This window comes from Corvus moneduloides, chromosome 2 (assembly GCF_009650955.1).
Source record: "Corvus moneduloides isolate bCorMon1 chromosome 2, bCorMon1.pri, whole genome shotgun sequence".
In the NCBI taxonomy this organism is placed as follows: Eukaryota; Metazoa; Chordata; class Aves; order Passeriformes; family Corvidae; genus Corvus; species Corvus moneduloides.
The window spans coordinates 22,575,344-22,596,477 of NC_045477.1; the positions used below are offsets into that span (position 1 = coordinate 22,575,344).

The 21,134-nt window shown below is 47.5% G+C and overlaps 1 protein-coding gene across 1 annotated transcript in view; it reads left to right on the forward strand.

The window, feature by feature from the left end:
* FSTL1 (follistatin like 1) overlaps window positions 1-19,465 on the forward strand; it is a 52,920-nt gene extending 33,455 nt beyond the window's left edge. The window contains exons 3-11 of the mRNA XM_032098456.1: window positions 4,382-4,486; window positions 5,734-5,863; window positions 7,021-7,053; window positions 8,699-8,829; window positions 11,820-11,938; window positions 12,763-12,875; window positions 14,081-14,191; window positions 15,887-15,984; window positions 16,246-19,465. Coding sequence (XP_031954347.1) covers window positions 4,382-4,486; window positions 5,734-5,863; window positions 7,021-7,053; window positions 8,699-8,829; window positions 11,820-11,938; window positions 12,763-12,875; window positions 14,081-14,191; window positions 15,887-15,984; window positions 16,246-16,290 — 885 coding nt within the window. The 3' untranslated portion in view covers window positions 16,291-19,465. The remainder of the gene's footprint in view (window positions 1-4,381; window positions 4,487-5,733; window positions 5,864-7,020; window positions 7,054-8,698; window positions 8,830-11,819; window positions 11,939-12,762; window positions 12,876-14,080; window positions 14,192-15,886; window positions 15,985-16,245) is intronic.
* The last annotated feature ends 1,669 nt before the right edge of the window (window positions 19,466-21,134 follow it).

Genomic DNA, 21,134 nt, shown 5'->3' on the forward strand with positions numbered 1-21,134 from the left:
TTGAGCAGTGGGGCACCGTGGACATGGAGCTGCATGCACAGCTCTTCTCTGCAGGTGGAAGAGCTTACAGAGGTGTTTTGTCACTGAATTGTTCATGGTTTCAACTTTCACAGGCTGGTTGGGAAAGTCCCAATTCCCACTCAGTGACACTAGACAGTCATGGCTCGACAGGCCAGGGGAGGGAGCAGCCAAGGGAGAGCTGCAGTGAGCAGCTCCCTTGCAAAGGCGAGGAGTCACAATACCTCTTCTCTGTCGTGTGTACAATCACTCACATCTCACTGCAGACACCACACTGTTTCCATGCAGTCCCACCAGTGCAGGGCAGGCACTGCACCTCGCAGGACCTTGGGATCCTGAGCCGACCTGCACATGGCACTGTGTTGGTGCATCGAGTCACACTCAGTCCTGGACATCGGGGCGCAGACAGGGACTCAGGAATGCTCTGGACATCTGTGCTTACTCTGTGTTGGGGGTCCAACTCCTCAGCACCGGATGCTGCCAGAAATGAGAAACAGCCCTTTCCACTGCCTAGTTTCCTAATTTTAGCTCTCCACCTTGAGGCCCTGCATTGCTGGTTGCCATGGTGATCCTTCACCACCGGCCTTGCCTCTGGCTTTCTCGCCTTCGGCTGCTTTGGAAATGTCTTTTTCCTCCTTGCTCCTCAGGAGGCAACAGCTGAGGCAGAGGCATTGCATGTGACTCTCTGCACTGTCAGCTCAGGTCTTCTGTTTAGTGTTTGCCTGTTAAGATGCCAGAACCTTCATCCACGGGATTACACTTCCCAGCCCTCCAAAAGCATTGTGCATTCCCATCCCCATTCAGTAGACAAGCTGGGCTGTGCATACATGACGCTGCCCAGCTGCCCTGAACTTTTGGCCCAGGAGTTGTTGGGAACAGCTTTCTCTATGGTCTTTGCCAGAGAAGATGTCTGGGAAGGTCATGCCCCTGCAGGGTGAAGAGTCAGAGAGCCCTTGTGCTGTGGTAGACATTCCAAAGTCCCAGGTGCTCCTGCCCTGGCTTCATCCTCGCTGCTTTTACACCTTCCCACTTGCTCTCTGGACAGCAGAGAGTACGTAAAAGCATTGCCCAAACAGAGAGTTAGCTTGGGCACCTCACTCGAGGCAGAAGAGAGGAGCGGCCTTGCCAAGGCTTGCAGTGGAAATGCCACCATGCAGCAATTAATAACGACTCTCTGCCCTTTCTCTTCCGCCTGCCCGAGCGTGCTGTGGACTGGAACGGATGACACTTCCCAAGCACAGGGTGACAGAAAAAGCAGTGGCAGCTCTCAGGGACAAAACAGTGTAAAAGCTGTGATTCCAGCCCCCAAATCTGGATATTAATTAATTTAAGGGCAATGATGTTGAAACGCTGTGGAGTCCTTTTTTTAAATTTAAAATATAAAAGTTTTAAATTTTGCAGTTCATATTTTCAAGCTTTTATGAGGCAGGTGCAAGGATGAGTATTTAATACTAAAGTGGCAGCTGCCATCCTCACTCACATGACTCCAGAAGGTGAAGCTTTATAAAAAGCAAACATGTCAAGATCCAAGGTAAGGTCAGAATATCTGTCACAAGAAACCAGTTTGGCTGGTAGCTTTTGGGAGATCACCAGAGAATCGGGAGATTATAAAGCTTCATTCACAAACCCCCCACTGTACTCATCCAATCATCCACCTCTGTCCCTGTTACACTCAGTTGTGCACAGGAGACTCCCACACTTGCTGGGAAGGCAGCCAGGAGCTGCTAGAAAGAGCTCCCACCCTGTGGTGTTCCACAGCTGGCTTTGAGAAACCCTGTGCCACAGTAAGAGGGCAGCCAGAGCAGCTGGCTTCTTTTCTTCCTTTGGCTGAACCTTGAGGTGGAGAAAGCCATGCTGTAAAGTGGCAACCAGCTCCAACCCACTGCCAGCCTAGGAAAACTTAAGGCAACAAGAAGAAACAACCAGCAAATTGTATTGCTTAGATTAATAAGAAAAATCAGAGTAGTGTGGGCTTGTAGCCTGGGAGGTGGCAGGGTGTCTTCAGAAGCTGTTCTGGCAGTGTCACCCTGCCAGCATCCCCAGCCCGGGTTCCGATGGAAGAGCTGTGGGAGTGCTTTAGCACTCCCAGGGAGGGAGCTATGGTTGGCCACGCTGGAGACCGGATTTCCAAGTGAGCTCCTGTGGGAAGAGGAGTCGTGCAACCTGATCCTGGGCACTGCGGATGCTTGTTGAGGCCGGTTGCATTGTAGCAGTGCCTTAAGTCCCAGACAGGAATCAAAAGCCAGGTTTGGCATCGGTGAGCATGGACTGGGAGGTGGCTGCTGGCAGTCCTGCCTGTCCATGGGAGAGGCAGAGTACTGCCATCTATTGCCAGGCCCCTGGATTACAGACCTCGCTGGGTGGTGGTTCAAAGCCGTGCCTAGCCGGTTTTTTCTGGTCTTTGACTGCTTGAAGGGATTGACACATTATTCAAAACCCCTTAAATGGATCAGCACTTTGGTAGCTACGGTGCATTTTAGGTGTGTGAGTGCCCTTAGTCAGACTCCGGCCTTAGACAATTTGGGTTTTTCTTTGTGCATTTTGCAAAATGAGCTATTCTTCATTCTCTGCCCTGAGTTGCATGAGATTGCTTTGTGCAGTGAAGTACTCCTGTTGTGCCATCCCACCCCAGAAGTGCCCAGGTCATTTACCCCAGCTCTCCACTGGAAGGTGAGTAGAGAGTGGTAGATGCAGTAGAAGGGATAGTGTGTCGCTTGTAGCTCAGAAAAAATATGTGAAAGGAGGTTGAAAGGCAGAGGGAGGATAACACTATCTTCATGGGGAGAACAGGCCTGGGACATGGGATACATTTCTCAGCTAAGATTGGCATGTCCAAATACTGTATTTGACAGAATAAGCAGCAAAATAGGAACACCTATAGAGAGTATGAAAGATGTTTGTCACTGTGTGAACCTGGAGGGATTCCTGCAGTGCTTTGAAAAGACCTTCTCGGGTTTGATGAATTGTGCAGTAGGCCAGCAAACAAACCATTCTGAAGACCAGGGCAAGGTTATTCAGAAAATGGTCTGGCTGTCTCTGTGGGCTGTAAAGACAGCAGCTCTCTGAAATTGTGGTTTAAAAGCAAAACAAACAAAAAATTAGGATAAAGAATAAACAGGAGGAAAAAATGTGTTCAGCATTTGTCAATAACACTTGTTCTTCTGAGAAATTATGTTTCTAGTTCATCACCTATTTTCAAAAGTATGTGATGGAGGTACAAAGATGCCACAAATGAGCAGATTTTAAGAATAATAGATGAGAAGGTGAAAAAATATTTTTGTATTAGAAGGAAGAAACACAGCAGATATCATTGACTTATCTCACTGATTATTTTTCATTCCTCAATCTTATTTCTGATACAAAACTGTTGCAGAAGCCAGTTGGCTGGCATATACCAGATACTCAACATACAGGTGGAAAATATTAGATGAAATGAGAGTCCCAAATGAAATTAATGGCAAAGCAGGGAATTAAGCCAGGGTCTTCAAAGTCTGAACCCCTGGAACTACCTTCTCTTTTAAAAGTGTATTTTAAAAAGGCATTAAATTGATAAAAGTAAGTGGTGGTTGTATCAAAAACATGATTAAACTGTGGAAGTACTCCATGCTAGGTGTCACCAGTTTAGGAATGCATTGGGACTCAAAAAAAAAAATATTTGACAGTTATGTGAACAACAATACTTGTGATGGCTTTGGCTAGGAGAAAACTGTAAAGCTTGTAAATTGTGCTGCAGGGCATAAGTCAACTGCAGGCTGTCAGGAACCAGGAAGGAATTTTCATTATGGGAGGGTTACTGTATAATTATCTTATCCATGACAGCGCTGCTTCCTTTTAAGTGTTTAATCTTGACCAGTGAAAGCAAGATAATGGGTCATGTAGTTTTGTGACTTTTTTGTGACGGGGACATTATCTGGTGCCTGATGGCAATTTCTTTTGCCTGTTTGCTATTGCACCTTCCTCTAGGGATATGTTCACCTTCCTCCTCAATGTCTCAAGCAAAGACATTTCTGTTCCCTACCCTCCATGAGAAGAAATTTTAAAGACAGCCGTCCTTGACATGAACAAATTATTCATGCTAGACTTCCTCTTGCTCATGTTTGCTCCAGTTCTCTCAGGTGATTTTCCAGGAATGACCTCAAGGAAACCCTGTATTGTTGGGACTGTAGCCCTCATTCGTCTGCTCTTTCTTATTGTCTGAGCTGTCCATCTACTGCAGTCATATCTCTCTTGTTCTGTCATCCCCACCTCACCACCGTGGTACCTTTTGGTCTTGATACCAGTTAAATGTGTTATTTTTTTTAAACTGTGTTGCTACTCTTCTGGGAAATAATGTATTTTGTGTCTCTGACTTTGTATCTTGCAGGAGGAGCCAAGGAGCAAATCTAAGATCTGTGCCAATGTTTTCTGTGGAGCTGGGCGTGAGTGTGCAGTGACAGAGAAGGGAGAGCCAACCTGCCTCTGCATTGAGGTACGGGAGCAGCACAGGTTCTGTGTCTGGGACCGGTGTCACCACCGTCACCCCCCAGATGGGTTTCTTTCACTGGAAGGATCCCATGATAGAATAAAGCTATGGCTGTTTTGAAGCAGCTGCAAATTCACAGTGGCTCTTCAAACAACAGGATTGTTTCCAGTGTTGTGTGGGAGAAGAGCCCTGTAGGGTAGATATAGTCTGGAACTCACAGCTGTGCTGCTTGCAGGACTGCCTAGGGTCTTTACAAGCACAGGAGACTTGACTGGAGGTCTTTTGTTGGGAAAGCCCAGTGGGGTATGGGATATGCAGCTGGCTTTGAAGGGCACTCTAGAGAGTGGTGTGTGAGCTCCAAGACAGCCTGCCCTCACTGGTGTCTTGTTTGAGGAGGTTACAAGCACCCTACTAAAAATCAGCTTTTGTATAATGGAAATAATTGTGGTAGAGTGCTGTGAGAATGAATAGCTTTATCCAGCAGGGAGTCAGGGATGATTAGAAGAGTCTTTCCCAGCTGTAGAGACGCAGTGTCTCCCTACTCTGCTCTGCCCCATTCCTTCAAAACATTTCTGCCTGGCTGCTGGGAATGGCCATGTGGTTCTTCGTTCCCCCTTCCCTCAGAGCCTGCAGCTCTGACATGACCAGCCTGGGCACTGGAGAGTGAAGTGCCCTGTTAGTAGGAAGAGAGTCTGTCACTCTGGGTAGGCTTGGCCAGCCCAAAAGGGACAGAAGAAAGAAGCTCATAGCCTCAACAGTGGCACTGGTGAACTCTCTTTGCCTTAGGCTGTGCTGTTTGTTCATGGCTGATGGCTTATTCTGCCATTTGGTTGCAGAAGAGTGGAGCAGAGTCTACAGGGAGATGCAATGGAGCCAAGCAAGGACAGGTGCATAGACCAGAGGCACAGAAACACCTGTGACATGTCCATGGCACATGGAGCAGCAGTTGCAGGATTATGCTCTGTATTTATGCTGAGCACTGATTTCTCTGCAGGGTCTGCTTTCAGAAAGACTCCTGTCATGCTGGTGGTGATAGAAACTGGGATGAAGGGAGGCCTTTGAACTCACACCCACAGACTTCCCTGCGTGGGTTTTTCTGGGGTAATGATGCATGAGTTAGCCTGTTCCAAGCACAGGGCCAAGGGGACTATGCCAAGGACTTCTGAGCTGGGCTGATGGTGGGGACTCACCTGCCTCCCTCTAGCTGTCCCAAGGAGGCAGGTAAAACGCTGTGTTCTCTGGCTCTCCCACAGAAATGCAAACCTCACAAGAGGCCTGTGTGCGGGAGCAATGGCAAGACATATCTGAACCACTGTGAGCTGCACCGTGACGCCTGCCTCACTGGCTCCAAGATCCAGGTGGATTACGATGGCCACTGCAAAGGTAACCCTGGCCAGGAGGGCTGGCTGCACTCTGAGAGACAAAGAGTTGGAAGGGGAAACATGATAACAAGGAAGGGCAGAGGCCTCATCAGCCCAGATCTTGTCCCACTGTTGCTGAGTGGGGTAAACAAGGCAAGCCTCTCAACAGTAGCCAGATTCAAGCAAGAGTCCAGATGACCAGGCAAGCTGCTGGTGATGAAGTGGCCTGAAATCAAGTCATAAAGTCAGGGCTGGTGATTTGGATAACTAGAATCAGACAACAGCCAGAAAAACTCATAGTAATGCAGTCTGGAGCAAGGCTGAGATCAACATAGTCACCAAGTCAGGGCTTGGATCAACAATCTGGGGAAGAGAGTGGTTGCAACAGAGCTGGAGACAGGCATGGCTGCAGCATAATGATCACAGGCAAGGATTAGGGGTTGAGATATCAGATATGAAATGGAGCCTCATGGCTCACAGTCAGAGAGTATGGATGGAGGCTTTAGTTGAGGCCAGCAGGATCGTTAAGGCCCTCATTAGTGCACTCAAAATCCTGACACCTTGGCTGTGGTGGAATCTTGGAGCTATTGTCTCCCTAAGCTGCTGGGAGTGCAGCGCTCAGGGGAGCAGGGCAACTTTTTGCTCCTGCTGCTCCTCTCTGAGCTTTTGGATTCAGCCAGGTAAATGTCTCAGTTTAACTGCTGAGGAAAGGTCATGCTCTCAGGATAAACTCCTAAAACCAATACTATCATCCATGTTCATAACTGACCTCAATAACTTTAGGAGCAAGGATTTTGCCTCATCAATGAGGCTGTTTAACATCCCCCATGCCAGCTGCAATGTTTTCTTGTGTTTACGCAGAGTTTCATGTGTTTAAATATGTGCCCACTGTCTCTTGCCCTGTCACTGGATACCGTGGATAAAAGTCTGGTGCAGTCTTCCTCATGTCCTTCCATCAGATTTATAAACATTGATGACATTGTCCCTGAGCCTTCAGTTCTTCAATCTAAACTGTTCTCGGTATCTCCTCTGCGTCCAGGGGATTCCAGCCCCTCAATCACATATGTGGCCCCCATATTTCCAGAGTCCCAGGTTCCCCTGCTTTTACCCATGGTGGGAAGAGATTCGTATTGCTACACACTGCATCAGAAATGTCCTCTTCTGTCTTTCCATTAACAGAGAAGAAGTCTGAGAATCCAGCTGCAAGTCCAGGTAAGAAGCTGTCTCCTGTTTGGCTGAGGCCTCTGTATGCATTTGTATGCTCTGGGAGATGGGCAGGAGGGTGTTCTGGGGGACTTGCAGAGCTCTGTGTAAAAGTCATACCCTGCACGGCCTGTACCAGAGTCTGAGTTGATAAATCAGCTGAAATGTGATTGCCCAGCTCTTTACTCTTGGGCAACCTTTCAGAACTCATACGTTTCCTGGGCTTTTCACTATGCTGGGATGTCTCAGGGACTCAGCATAGTCAAGGTGCAGTGAAACCCAGTTTGCCCCCAGGGACACAAACTGTGCTCATCACCCAGACTGAGGGATGGAGCACTCTTTGACCTCCTTCACTGGGGATATAAGACAGAACAACTGTGGAGCTGTTGTCCCCAACTCCAAGAGCACCCTTTTAAAAGGAAACTTTGCTTTAGGAGTGATGAACCAATGGGTGCAGAGGCAGAGAGTCAGGAGGTACAGCTGAAATGCCTCTACCATCAGCCAACAAGATGATCTTAAGGGTCTCTTCCAACCTAAATGATTCTATGATCACCTAAATTATAAGCCTCTTTGATTCCCTGTGCTTGGTTTCTCCCCTTATGTATTGCCATGTGTACTTAAGACTCTGGATTTTAGGACCATGGCTCATGCTTCATCAGGGGAATTCCTTTTCTCAGTCATGACCTCTTAAGTACTGGAGCTGTATAATCATCAACTTTAATTTCCTAGGACAGATGAGAGCAAAGTCTCATACAAACTAAAGAGGAAGGACCATGTCAGAGCATGGCCACCACCGTAGAGCAGTTTTAAAGAAGTTCAAAATTAAACATGCAGAATCCCTACAGAGCTGGGTTTTTTCATCTCTCCATCTGGTTGTGATAGTAGTCACTGTATTCAGAAGATCTTTAGTGTGTGTAAGTGACGTGAATGCATGCTGATTCCTTTTCTGGCTTCACTGACCACTGGGCAGGTGTGATAATTCACAGCCAGGCTTTCAGTTTTGTTTCCAAAGGCATGGTTTGTACTAGCACACAAAGTGATAACCACCTGGAGAAACCTGTGACACTGGCAAGCACTGTGAGTGAACGAGCCCAACTTGACCCCTCTTGTTTCCAGTCAGAGTGGACAAATCAGGGCTTTGAAGAAACAAAATTTCCTGAGATAGTAGGCCCTAAAATTCAAATCTTGGAGAAGAGTGGTAGAAAGGCTTGCTCAGTCTAGTCTTCACCCTTGCAGAGGATAGAGGTTTTGGTATTTTAGGGTTGACAGCTGAATGCCAATTCTGCACAGTGTCGGGAAGCCTGGGGACTGTCAGTTACCTTCCTCCCTCCTTCTGGGACTCTTCACACCAAGATGAGTCAGCTTGGGGTTGTTCTTCCACAAGCTTCAGGGATGGGAAGGAAGAGCTTTGGCAGGAGTGTTGTTTTCCGGCCTTGCCACATGGTGTCACCAACAGCCTGTCCACTATTCAGCACATGACACATCTGCTTGGATCTGGCAGTGATGTAACTCCAAGGACCAGACCGAGGGACTGCAAACTGCCATCAGGGTGGGCTGGCTGGCTTTTATTCCTGGGCCTCTCTCTGTGGTCTCCCTGCCAGCTTCATTTCTCTCACCCTTGTATTTCCTTCTGCTGCGCTGTCTCCCATTACAGTTGTCTGCTACCAGTCGGACAGGGATGAGCTTCGTCGCCGGGTCATTCAGTGGCTGGAAGCTGAGATTATCCCAGATGGGTGGTTCTCCAAGGGCAGTAACTACAGTGAAGTCCTGGACAAATATTTCAAGGCAAGTAGAGCAGCACCTGCCTCAGAGCCCAAACAACACTTCTTGCCTTGTCACTGTAAAACAGCTGCTATGCCCGCAGCTGAGAGGCTCCAGTGTGTGATGCACCTGTGGAACTGGGGACCAGAGGGATCTGATAAGTCCTACAGCCTGATGTGTTATGGGCTGCCTGCAGCAGCCACTGACTGAGCCACTGACACAGCTTGTGACAACCAGATGTGGAGCCTCTCCAGCTCCTGGTGTCTGACCTGCCCTGGGGAAAAGGAGGAGGGCAAGCCACATGTGCCTGTGGCAGAGTAGAGAACTACTAATCTCAGGGTTAAAAAGCCAGAGGAAAAAAGGTGAAAGTGCTGGAAATGCAGGAAGCTGTGGCAGCTGATCCTTTGTTCCAGATAGTCCCAAGGCCATATTGAGATGGATATAGGGGACACTTGGGGGGCTTAAAGGAATATGTCCCAGTTGTGGCCGAGAGCTGGCAGTTCCCTAGTACTCTGCAGAGTGAAAGGAGCCACTTGGGTCTTGGGCCTTGCAATAATCCTGTTCTTCTCTCCTCCCCATCAGTCTGTCCTCAGCCAATCCCCACCCCCTTCTGTAACCAGCAGATCCCAAGCTTCTCCCATGCTCCTGCCACATGCACTGCTGTGTCCCTCCCCCTCATGCCTGGCTCCTGATAGAGACTTCAAAGCATTCAGGATGGAGCTGGAGGAGCAGGTGGGGAAGAGGGGAGAGCATTTAAATCATGAGCTGTTGACAGCAAGAGATTAATGGTGCCTGACAGGAGTTAGCGCTGCCAGCAAATTTGCCATGGCAATGGCACCCCCTGGTGAGACAGAGGAGCTGGTCCCCTCGCTCCACAGAGCATCCTCACATTTGCAGCCATTAAAGCTGCTCTGTGTGTGGAAACCCACTGCCCTGGGCACTCCTGTCAGTGCCTGCCAGCACCCAAAAGCAGCAGTGTCCTGTGTCGGTCCCTCTCCCTGCAAATGTGCTGTCCCCAGCCACTTTTGCAGGGTCTCCCCAGGTCATGGGCTTTGCTGAAACGCGTGAGCCAGCCACAGGGTTGTTGCACTGTCACTGCATAACCTGTTCACACCTGCTGTCCCCACGCCTGTCAGTGTGCTGGTGACATCCCATGGCTGCAGCTCAGAGGCAGGCAGCCTCATGTTCTCTTTACTGTCCCACTTTTTCTGGAGCACTGATCCCAGCCACTGGGTGGAAGTTCCTATGGCAAAACAATGCCTCTACTTGTACCAACCGGTGAATTTCTGTGGCCGAGGTCAACAGTATGAGGTTCAGTAAGGCCAAGTGCTGGGTCCTGCCTTTGCATCACAACAACCCCAGGCAGTGCTACAGGCTGGGGAAAGAGTGGCTGCCAAGGGACGTGGTGGAGTCACACCACTGGAAGGGTTCGAGAAACAACTGGATGTGGCAGTTGGTGCTGTGGTTTAGTTGATAAGGTGGTGTTCGATCAGAGGTTGGACTCAATGATCTTGGAGGTCTTTTCCAACCTTAATGTTTCTGTGATTCTTTGTCAGGTGTAATCCACCTTATCAACTACCTTATTCTTAAAGCTTTGAAACATTTTTAAAGCAGAATTCAGAGTTTGGAAAAACTTGAGACAAATCAAGGTAAAACAAACTAAATGGTTTCAAACACACAGAAATTTGTGTCAGCAATGAGTGTCTGCAGTCACTGGAGGAATTTTGTCGTGCCAAGCTGTGGGGCTCTGCAAGCCTGCCCAGCAAATGGCCTGATTCCTGCCCTGCATGTGGAAACACTGGAGACATAGCTGACATGAAGCTTTTCCCTTTTCTCCTTGATGGGGAGGTTTGCAGATGTAGCATTAAGCTATTTCCCTCCTGGAAACCTGACTTGTGGGGCTCACTGGGATGTGCTTTGTTCGTCAGGCAGGCCATGACCTTGAAGGACATTATTTCAAGAGGAGCAAGGCCAGTAGTGGGAAGCTGCTCCATTTTGGAGGGTCTCTGTGGGAATGCCTTAATGCAGACCATAGCTTTGAAAGGCAAGAAAACTCACTTAACAGTCTGGGTCATTAAGAGAACTGCAGTCATTTTCACAAAAAAAAAGCAGGACAAGAGGCTTCAAAGTCTAGTGGAAGTTGACCTGTGGAGCAGTTATGGAGGATAAGCACACAGAGTAATTTCCCTAGCCCTAGATGTTTCTCCTGAAACACACAGAGGTAACAAGAGTGTCTCTTCCAGCGTTCCTGAGAGCACTACACAAGGAACCACAGTGACCTACCCCAATCATGCAGCAAAAATTAGGTGGCAGCAGTCTGTGTGCAGGATTAATTTTCCGCTCACAGGAATGCAGCTGTCTCTGAGGGGGCACAGCAGTTCCTGCTGCGTGCCCAGCACTGTGGTGTCACATCTCCAAACAGGAAGGCAAAATACAATTACTTTTGTGGGAGTACAGCCAGGATTTTGGGGCTAAAAACGCTGCTCTTCAGTGCCAGGAGCCTTGTCAGGAGCTTAAGAAGTTGATGGTGAGATGTTGTGCTATTGCATTAAATTTTTTCCCTGGTATCAGCAGAAAATTGCTTCCTGTGATTTTCCCTTTTGTCACTGTCAGAGTCCAGGCACAGCTTTGGATTTACACATATTGGAAAGCTGACACCTCCTTGAATGCAACTGGTCTGCTTTAATGCAGGACGTATATAAGAAAACTAAGAGCTGGCTGGAACAAAGAGGAGAAATAGGGTTAGAGCCATAAATCAAGCAGCAGGAGGTGAATGAAAGGCAGTGTAGCTTATCTGTGAGGACAAGGCTAGGATCATCTCTCTCTCATTCTGAGGCTAATATGGATATGTTGCTGCTTTTCTCTGAGCCTCTTGCTTTGTGAAAAACAGGGATAATGGAACTTGTCTCACTAAAGCTTCAAAATGCTAAGTAAATATGGAAGAGGAAGAAGGAAGAGGTGTACCTTGAACTGATAAATTAGAGCCTCTCACATCTTCCCATCTTCCCCTGCAGAGCTTTGATGATGGTGATTCTCGCTTGGACTCCACTGAATTCCTGAAGTTTGTGGAGCAGAATGAGACTGCCATCAACATCACCACCTACATGGACCAGGAGACCAACAAGTTGCTCAGGTGGGCAGTGGACAGGGTGCCAGAGGGAGGGCAGATGTGGTAGAACAGAACATGGAAATTCACTCATGCTGCTGGGGTTTGTAGTTTGGATTTGGTGTCATGAAAATTCAGCACTAAATCTTCCAGACCAGAGCTACTCTGCATCCAGCTGGTGCAGACCAAATATCAGTTAGGGTTTGCACTGACAAAGATAACTTTGTATGAAGTGGCTCCTCACTTAAATAGGTGTGAGCACCACAAGGGGAGCAGTCCTATCTCTACCTTTCATGTTAGGCATGTATTCCAACCCTCTTTTGCCTTAAATCTAGCACTTGTGCAGCCAGAAGGGAGTTGGGTGACAGAAGATTTGTCATCTTCTTTCAATTTCCTAATAAATTAGCTTTCCAGAGGACTTCCCTCACCTTTTGCTTACAGCTAGATCCAGCACAAGGAAGATGGTGGGAAAACACCGCTCATATGCAGCGTATAGTTTGAGAGGTTCCCTTTCTCTTAGTGTGCCACTCTGTGAGAAAAGGCTGCTTGTGGTTATGCTGTGCTTGCACCTCTACCTGTGTCACAGCATGTAGGTGTCAACAAATGTGGATGTCCTACTCCTGCTGTTCTGAATATACCCCCAATGCTCAGCCCCTTGCCAGAGTATTTTGTGACTGTTTTTATTTTCTCTGTATCCCATGAGGTTTCCTTAGAGAAGCCACTTCTGCCAGACATCTTAATGGAGTCTCCCTAGTTATTACTGTTTTTACTCACCTGCACTCTGAAGACAGTAGAACAGGGACCAGCCTAGCACAGCCCTGTGCAGAACAAGCCTCTGTGTTTCCTTTCAGGGGACTCTGCGTAGATGCCCTCATCGAGCTGTCAGATGAAAATGCTGACTGGAAGCTCAGCTTCAATGAATTTCTCAAGTGCCTCAGCCCATCCTTCAACCCACCAGAGAAAAGTAGGAACTCTTCACTTATCTTGGGGAACAAGAGGGTCCTGGGAAGGGAGGAAAGAAAAGAGATCAGCTTCAGGCCAGACATCGGGTGCTGTAACTCCACTGCCAGAGATAATTTTAATATATGCCTGCCTCTTATCCAGCAGCACCATTGTCCCTGCATTGTTGAAAGTACTGCTTTTTCTGTCCCAGAGCTCCTGCAGCCCTTGTAATGAGAAAGGTTTGGATTTTAGAAGCAAGGACGTAGCTTGAATGGGTATGGTATGCTTGTAAGGTCAAGGCATGTATTTAACAGTGCAGAGATCAATCACGTGAGGAGTTCATGGCCAGATAACTTAGGAAAATCAGACCAGACCAAAGTCCTGCTATGCTCTAGCTTTCACACAGAGAGCCTCCCTGATGACTATCTCAAAGTTCACTATCCTTCCAAATCCTGCTTAGTGATCCAGTTGGTGTGAAAGCAGCTTAATGTTCTACTGACCCGGTGTGCATAGCCAGTCATCTCATTGTCTCCCTGAGGGGTGAGTCCAAAGGGGCCAGACTTACATCCCACTGCAGTGGCACTGAGCAGCAGACAGAGGCCATGCTTTCTTGGGAATATTAAGTTGAACTTGCTGTTGCCTGTTTCAGTGAGAAACTAGGGATGCTGCACCTTCCCTGGAAAACTTCATCGGCTCGTTATCACTTAACACCTTTGAGTGCTTGGGGGGCGTTGACTTAAACATGTAATGTAGCTGTAAGAAGAAATGTGAGCTGAAATGAGAATTTTTTTTTTTTTCCTTCCTTTCTCAAGGCAACATACATAAAATACATAAATACATAAATATATAAATCATTTCCCCACCTTATCCCTACCTGGATCAGAATAACCCAAGCTTTCATTTCAGGGGTTCTTTTCTTTGTATAACAGATAAGGAAATTCAAACAAATCCAACGCTGAGATTTCATTTGGAATTGAGAAGTTGAAATGTGTTCTTCTGAGGAAGAAGAACAAAGTGTTTGACTTTCCCAAAATTATGTTTTGGCTGATTTCACTCACCAAATTCAGCATGAATATTTTAGTCATTAGGAAACTTCTGGTGGTTGGGGGAAGGAAGGCTTCGCCTTAAACCTCATACCTGTTCTCTCTCTTAAAGCATCTCCAAAGTAAGTTGTCTTTAGCCTGCTCACTATCTCACAATCACTGCCCTTGTTTTGTGCCTCTTCAGAGTGTGCCTTGGAAGATGAGACCTATGAGGATGGAGCAGAGACCCAGGTGGAGTGCAACCGCTGTGTCTGCGCCTGTGGGAACTGGGTGTGCACCGCAATGACGTGCGAGGGTCCGTATGCTCTCCACATAGTTACTGTGTTTGGGTTTGGACAAAAGGAGTTCTCGCTCTCTGCCTTTCCAAAGGCACCAGCTATCCAGGTTTCTTCTCTCTCCAGCTTCTCCTCAGCTTCTCCATGAGTGGCTTCTGCATAACCCTCACATGTTCCTTGTTAGTCAAACCCAAGCTGGTACTGTTCCAGAGGTCAGAAAGTGTGTAACTGAGCTGGGGGCAATGCTGCTGGGGTTTGTAGTTTGGATTTGGTGTCACAAAAATTCAGCACTAAATCTTCCAGACCAGAGCAAGTCTGCATCCAGCTGGTGCAGACCAAAGAGATCACTGGCTGCAACTGTATGTGTAGGCGTGAGCAAGTCAGCTTTCCTGTACGTGTGTCTGTATCCTCACTGTATCTGTGTTTATGGAATTTGTAAAAGAGGATCTAGGATCCTGTCTTGATCCAGAGGAAATATAGGAAACTTCATCCAATGCAAAGGAAGCACTTCAGCTTCTTGCCCCAAAAACTGTAGAATGATGGTGATGAAAGAAGGTGGTGCTCATAGTAATGCAGGGTTGTTTGTTCCTCCTTTGGAAGGCCCTTAAACTTGCACAGCCACGGTACAATTGTGAGAGGTCATGATGCAGTTGTGAACAGCAGCTCTCTGTTTCACCTTCTCACAGATAGTCCAGGGCCAGTGGAACGCCACCTTTTCCCTGTGTTGGCAAATGTATGGGTCCTTCCTAAGGAGTCACATCCATCCTACCAGCATGGTGCTGCATTTTTCTGGCCTTCTCCCCTAGCAACTCAGCCCTTGCTGCATTTTTCTGGCCTTCTTCCTTAGAAACCAGGCCCTTGCATGAGCTTTGTTTCAGTGCTGTGTGGGACCTGCCAGCAGTACACTGGTTCAGATCTATAGTCAGTAGCTTGGGCAGAGTAGGAGAGAGGGGAACGGCAGCAGTGCATACAGAGTTCTTCATGTTTATCTGACTTTCTGCAGCAGAGCCTTCAGGATCACCTCAGCCCAGACTTAGCTGTAGCAGCAGGAACTCACCTGAGAAAAGACAACTGTAGTATTAATAGAGCTGCCAGAGGAGCTGTGTGTAGGTGTCATAGATTAAGCAGCAGAATGAGAGACTCTTTTTGTTGCCTCCCCAGAAACAGCCTTCAAAGTTGCTATGCAATACCTGTTCTTGCTGCCTACTTTGTTCCCTGCATCCATGCAATGGGATAACAATTCCTTGACTTTCTGCCCATGTCAGAGCAGCAGAGGGGTTAGAGGAATAATGAAACTGAAGAATCAGATCAAACACATCAGCAAGTTGTATCTTCATTGAGTGAAATTACCTCTTTATTAGATATCAGTTAATGTACTTGGGTAGCACTGAGCTTCCATTTACTCCTTACAAGAGGCAAAGATGTTTGAATTATAGGTGTTTCTTTTGAATAATATGCAACCTCTTCCATGTTTTTTTATTATCAGTCACGTGGGAAGGAGAGACAGGGACAGACTGGACACCCAATTTGTGAAGTCCCAGGCAGCCACAAGGCTCGTTCTCTTTCTAGGAAGCCAGCCCATACCTTCCTCCTGCAAAGGCTTCTTAAGCTCGAGGGATGCTGTGGCTGACCTGCCTCTCTTTGTTCTTCATGGTTCAGCATCTGAAATGTGTACCCCCTGTCTGCAAAACACTAAACTCCATTTCTGTTTGCAGGGAGGAATGAGAAGGTGCCTGCTCAGAGACACCGACCTGATCAAGATTTGACTGAGGAGGAAATGGCCAGATACATTCAGGAACTGCAGAAGCATCAGGTTAGCGTGAGGCTGGAAAGGTCTGCTTGCACTAAGTCTCCCCTTGCCAGAGGAGTTCCCTCTGCTTCTGTTACTTGGAGACTTCTGGTAGAAGGGGGAGCACAATAAAAGGGGGATCTCTTACCTGTGGGGACACATACAGGTGTGGGGCTTTAAGATACAAGCCAGTGTTGGCACTGCCTGTGAATGAACCAAAGGCTGCAGAGCACCACCAATTCCTGTGTCAGTGCAGAGCTTCACTTCTGTGCTCTCTTTCTCTAGGAGACGGCTGAGAAGACCAAGAGAATGAGCACCAAGGAGATGTAAGGGGCCTCCACAGCGGAGGAGCCCAGGAGGATGGGCCCAACCTGCCACCCTGTCCTCCAGTGCTGATCTCAGTATGCACAAGTGTCTGCTACAGTTGCCCAGTCACAGATATTTACATGTATAGCAATGGGTTATTTGTTTTGTAATACACAGAGAATGGGGCCAGGAAAGGGGAGCAGAGCCCACCTGTTCAGGGAGCTTCATTGCTGGGACCTTGGAAGGCTGGGAGGGACTGACAGCAGCCTCTGGGACCCTTTCCCAGAGCAGACGGCTGTTCCCTCCAGGAATTAACAGGGATTTCTTGTTCCCCTGGATCTGGGGAAAGGATGGAGGTCACTGCTGGATAGAAATTCAATCATTACAATTGTCAGCACCAGCTTTGGCTGCAAAAATACAGGCCTGGCAGTTTTGTGGCTGAACACGTGTGCTGCAGGGCATCATTATCCAAGGACCTTACCCTTTGGTTTGAGCTCCTCAAAGCTGGTCAGCCTGGTGTGACACCTGGGAGTCATGGTGCCATGCTGCTGGCATGAGTCCAGCACATTCCTCCTTGCTTTCCACTAGACTGTCCCCATCAGCTCCTCCAGTACATTGTGGGCTCCAACACAACATGGTTCCTTTTGACCTCATCTCACTCTTACTCTCCCTGCCCCCTCCTTAGAGGTGCTATCATATTTTTTTCTTACCACATTCACATGCTGACTCCCCCTTTTAGTTTTTGTTTTGGGTTCTTTATTATTTTATTTCCTATGGTAGTGATCCAGCTTTTGTATGTTTTGTAGCTCTAGATCTTTCAAGAAAACCCAGCGTGTGGGTTTTTGTTCTTGACAGTGCTGTAATGCCCATGCACAGTTTGTATCGCACTGCGCTCAGCCACCACAAACACTACAGGCAAATTGTGAGCCTTGCACTACAGGGTATTTCCCAACTGGGGACAGCAGTGTCCCTTGTGGGAAGAAGAGACAGGGCTGGATGTAATTAGTTTCACCAGACACAGATTGCCACTGCAGCTCTCTAGCTCTCACTCCCTTAGCTAGCATTGGTCATGTGCTCAGAGTCTGTGCTCGTGCCTCTCTTAATTGCCCAAAGCAGTCTAGAGACAGAGGGACCAGGCAATCCCATTAGTACAGTATCTTAAAAAGCTTAACTACATAGAAAACTGCTTAGTTGTGCTGTTGGTATCGTCTTGGGCTTTTTGTCTTCCTCTGGGGTGAGGCAGCAGCATTATTCTTCGATTCCAGGTATGAGTTTGGAGTCAGGGCTGGAAGCCTCATTATTGGCGCATTTCTCAGTGTCATTGATCAGACCACCTTTGACCACTCTCACATTCCTTCATGGGTCAGTTTCATCCCACACGTTTCTCAGAGCATTGGTCCTAGATGTGAATGAAATGCTGTTTCGTTCATAGTCACCTCTGTAGCCTGAAGCCCAGCTGATTTTCTTATGCAGTTGTCAAATGTACTTCATACACACCTGAACACCCATGTTCCCTTTGTGCCTGTGCTGTGCCTCCCAAGCAGTTGCATGTGCCCTGAGACAACTGCTTGTGACTTCCCTCTTTCTGTTTGTGAGCAACTTCAGCAATTGTTGCTGGGTGTCTTGCAGTCCCTATTGCTTACTCAATCAAAATTCCACTTGCATCTGCAAAAGCATGTCTGGTTTGAGTGAAGATCAGCAGGACTTTTGTCCCAACCTTCCCCTTTTTGCACAGTGCTTTCCTTGGAGAGGAGGAATGAGCTGGTACCTAGAAGTATAAGAAAAGAAGAAAGCTTGGTCCCTCCTGTGCTCTTTCCTGTGAGCCAGATGTGTTAAAGGCTGTCTGGTCTTTGAGCTGTTTTCCTGATATGAAGCTACAGGACTTCCATTGACTTTGGCAGAGTGCCACTTTTCCAGTGAAAACCATAATGTACCCTGCCATAGAGGTTTTGGCATCATAAATACACAAGGAGTCTGGGTTTTTTTCTCACGAGGGCCTGGATTTGAGCAGCTTTGACCTGTGAAGGTGAGAGGAATGAGTCCATGTGAGCTGAGGGTAATGTGGACAATGCTACACTGGGACAGAGTCATTGTGTTCTGGTGACACTGGAAGAAGTGGTTGGTAAAATAGGAGCACCCATTAGACATAGCCTTGCTCCTTCCCAAGAGTATAAGTGAAAGGGCTTCATGTGCTGGATCTGGAGTCACAGGAACATTGTTAATGTTTTGCTTTATTCCAACCCTGCTCTAAAAGGTAGTTAGTGCCTCCCAGATCACTTCCTTCCAGCTTGGATTGTTAAAGTGCCTTAGAGAAAACACAACAGCTTGCCTTAAAGGCTTTCCCTGGATGGGGATAACATCTTGTTCAGTCAGGAGTATCTCCAACTGTGAAAACCAGAGCACGTGCAGGAAGGGGAGGCGAAGGCACGGCTTCAGGGGTTCTGTAGGCTGCACTGTGTGTGATGTGTTCTCTGTGCCCTCCTGTCTGCTGGGGCTGTGCAGCCATGTGGATGGGGGTGGCTGCTGGGGCAGCCAGAGACCTGTGCTGGCAGCTGAGGTTTACAGAGCTTGCTCTTGCACTGAAGGCGGAGGGATGGGCTGCGGTCTCCGGCAAGCTGAGCTCTCTGAGAAGCCATACAGCAGATCCCAGGGTAACCTGGGGCAGCAGGCTGGGAGTGCAGCAACAGTGTCTCTGGAAGGGGCTGCGGCCTGTGGAGCCTCTTCCTCCTTGTGCCCTCCCAAAGGGACGCGGTGGAGAGCAGGGCCGTTCTAAGGGCAGCAGTTCTCAAAGGGGACCGAAACATCTCCGCTCCCTGCACAGAGGGGAAGGGCAGCCCAGACTGAGCAATGCTCAGGCTGCTGCAGGCTGGTCAGTCACTTAACTCCTGCAGGGTAACCTGGCTGCTGGGGAAGGAAGTGCTGAATTTCAGCCATTGCCCTCTGGGACGATTGCTGTACAGACTACAAGGGGCAGGGAAGGTGTTTTGTTTTGTTCTGTTTTTTTTCCAAAAAACCAAATTTAAGCAACAAACAAAGAAATCCCACTCCTCCCTCTATATTCCCTCCTGTACGTGTGTGAAATTTATCAGTATTCTGTAGGTTTCCTTAGTGCACTTATTTTACTTGATTTTGTAATTTTTTTGAAGCAGGGGGGTTTGGATATTACTGCCAAATAAATGAAACAAAATTTAAAAAATAACACTTGTTTGGTTTATTTTTCACAAGCCACACAACTTGTTTTCAAAAAAAATCATCTGTCTTTGCACGTTCATACACAGATCTCAGTGTGTTGGACAAATGTGAGACGTGACTGGCTCTGTTTCATAGCTGGGGCATCAGGTGCAAAGGACCCATAGGCAAGTAAAAACAATAACTAAAGGCCTTGAAAATATGACTGAATGGTGAAATAGCCTTTAATGGTGGTGTATGGCAGGAGGAAGTGTCCTGCCATTTATCTCCCCTGTAACTGTAATGCCACTGCTGTGAGCGCTTCTGTGCAGATAATGGTCTGAGAGAAAGCTCCCTTGCTTTGTTCCACTTGGTGTGCTCCTTCCAAAGCTGTTCAAAAAAAACCCCAAACAGCTCACAAACATTGCCTCTTCCATGTATTGTTCACACCAAATGGCCTCTTTGGCAGGTACCAGCTGCTGCACATGCAGTCTTTTCTGTGGCTTTTCCTGCCCATTCACTGCCCAACTGCAAAGTGAGGCTGCTTCATTACTGCAATTTCTACTGCAAGAATTTCCCAGCATTTTAAGAAGGAATGAATGGAAGCGGCAGCCACAAATTTAGCTAGGTGGCACTATAAATACTTTGCCATGTGCACCACGCATACTTACTGAAGCAAAGTGATTTTGAGGTGGGAAAGAGGAAAAGCAAAAATTCTGCTACCCGCTGCTTGTAGAAGCCTGGGAAAAGCCCTGGCCTGTTCACGGAGTTAAGCACATCTGAGTATTAAATTGCTGCACTATAGCTACATACCCTTAATCCCAATCCTCCGGTGCTGTTAAGTTTCAAGTTGAGAAATAGGCTATTTAAGTGGTTGATCAAGACTCTGAACTGCATTTGTGAGGTATTTATTAACTTGAGTTCTGAAGACAGGAGCAAACTGATCTATAATAAGACTCAATTCCTGAACCAGGTCACAGGACATACCTTGAGAAGAACCAGGCTTAAAGCACTACAGAAGACAATAGCAAAATCCAGATGACCTTACTCTTGTGCTTACATAAACTCTCCTAAAACTCTCCTGGAACAGTACAATCTTTGTAGAGTGGGAAAAATTATGTATGTTGATAAGTTAACAATATTGGTGAAGTGTCTGTCCTGCAGCTATCTCTGGGTTCACAGCACGGCTTACATTTGTGAATCCACAGTCTTGGAAAACAAATTAAGTCCAATGGAAAGTGACCTGTTCATTCCTACCCACTATGGCACATTCTTTCTTGAAGGCTGAGCATAGCCCTGACGAGTTCCTCCTCTCAGCAATGGGAGCTGTCACATCAAAATATTTGGCGTGGTGAAGTCCAGAGTTCATAAGAGCACCAAAGGAAGGACAAGTGGAACATGGATTTCGTCCACAGTATTCTGGACACCTTTGAACTCAACACTGTTGCTATTTCATGCGTTGCTTTAAACCAAGGTTTGTACAAGCAAACTGTGATTTGTTTCTGTTTCTTCCAGTCTAAGATGACAGACTTTTGTGTACATGAAGTGTTTTGAGGAGGTGGGAGGTTGTTACTCCCTTCTTTTTGGCTCCTATATGCATCACAAGGAAGCAAGTCTGCTTCTTAAGCCTGGACTTAGTTCAGGCAATATCCCCTTGGGTTGTGAATCTTCTCATTGTCATCACACATAGCTGCTGCTTC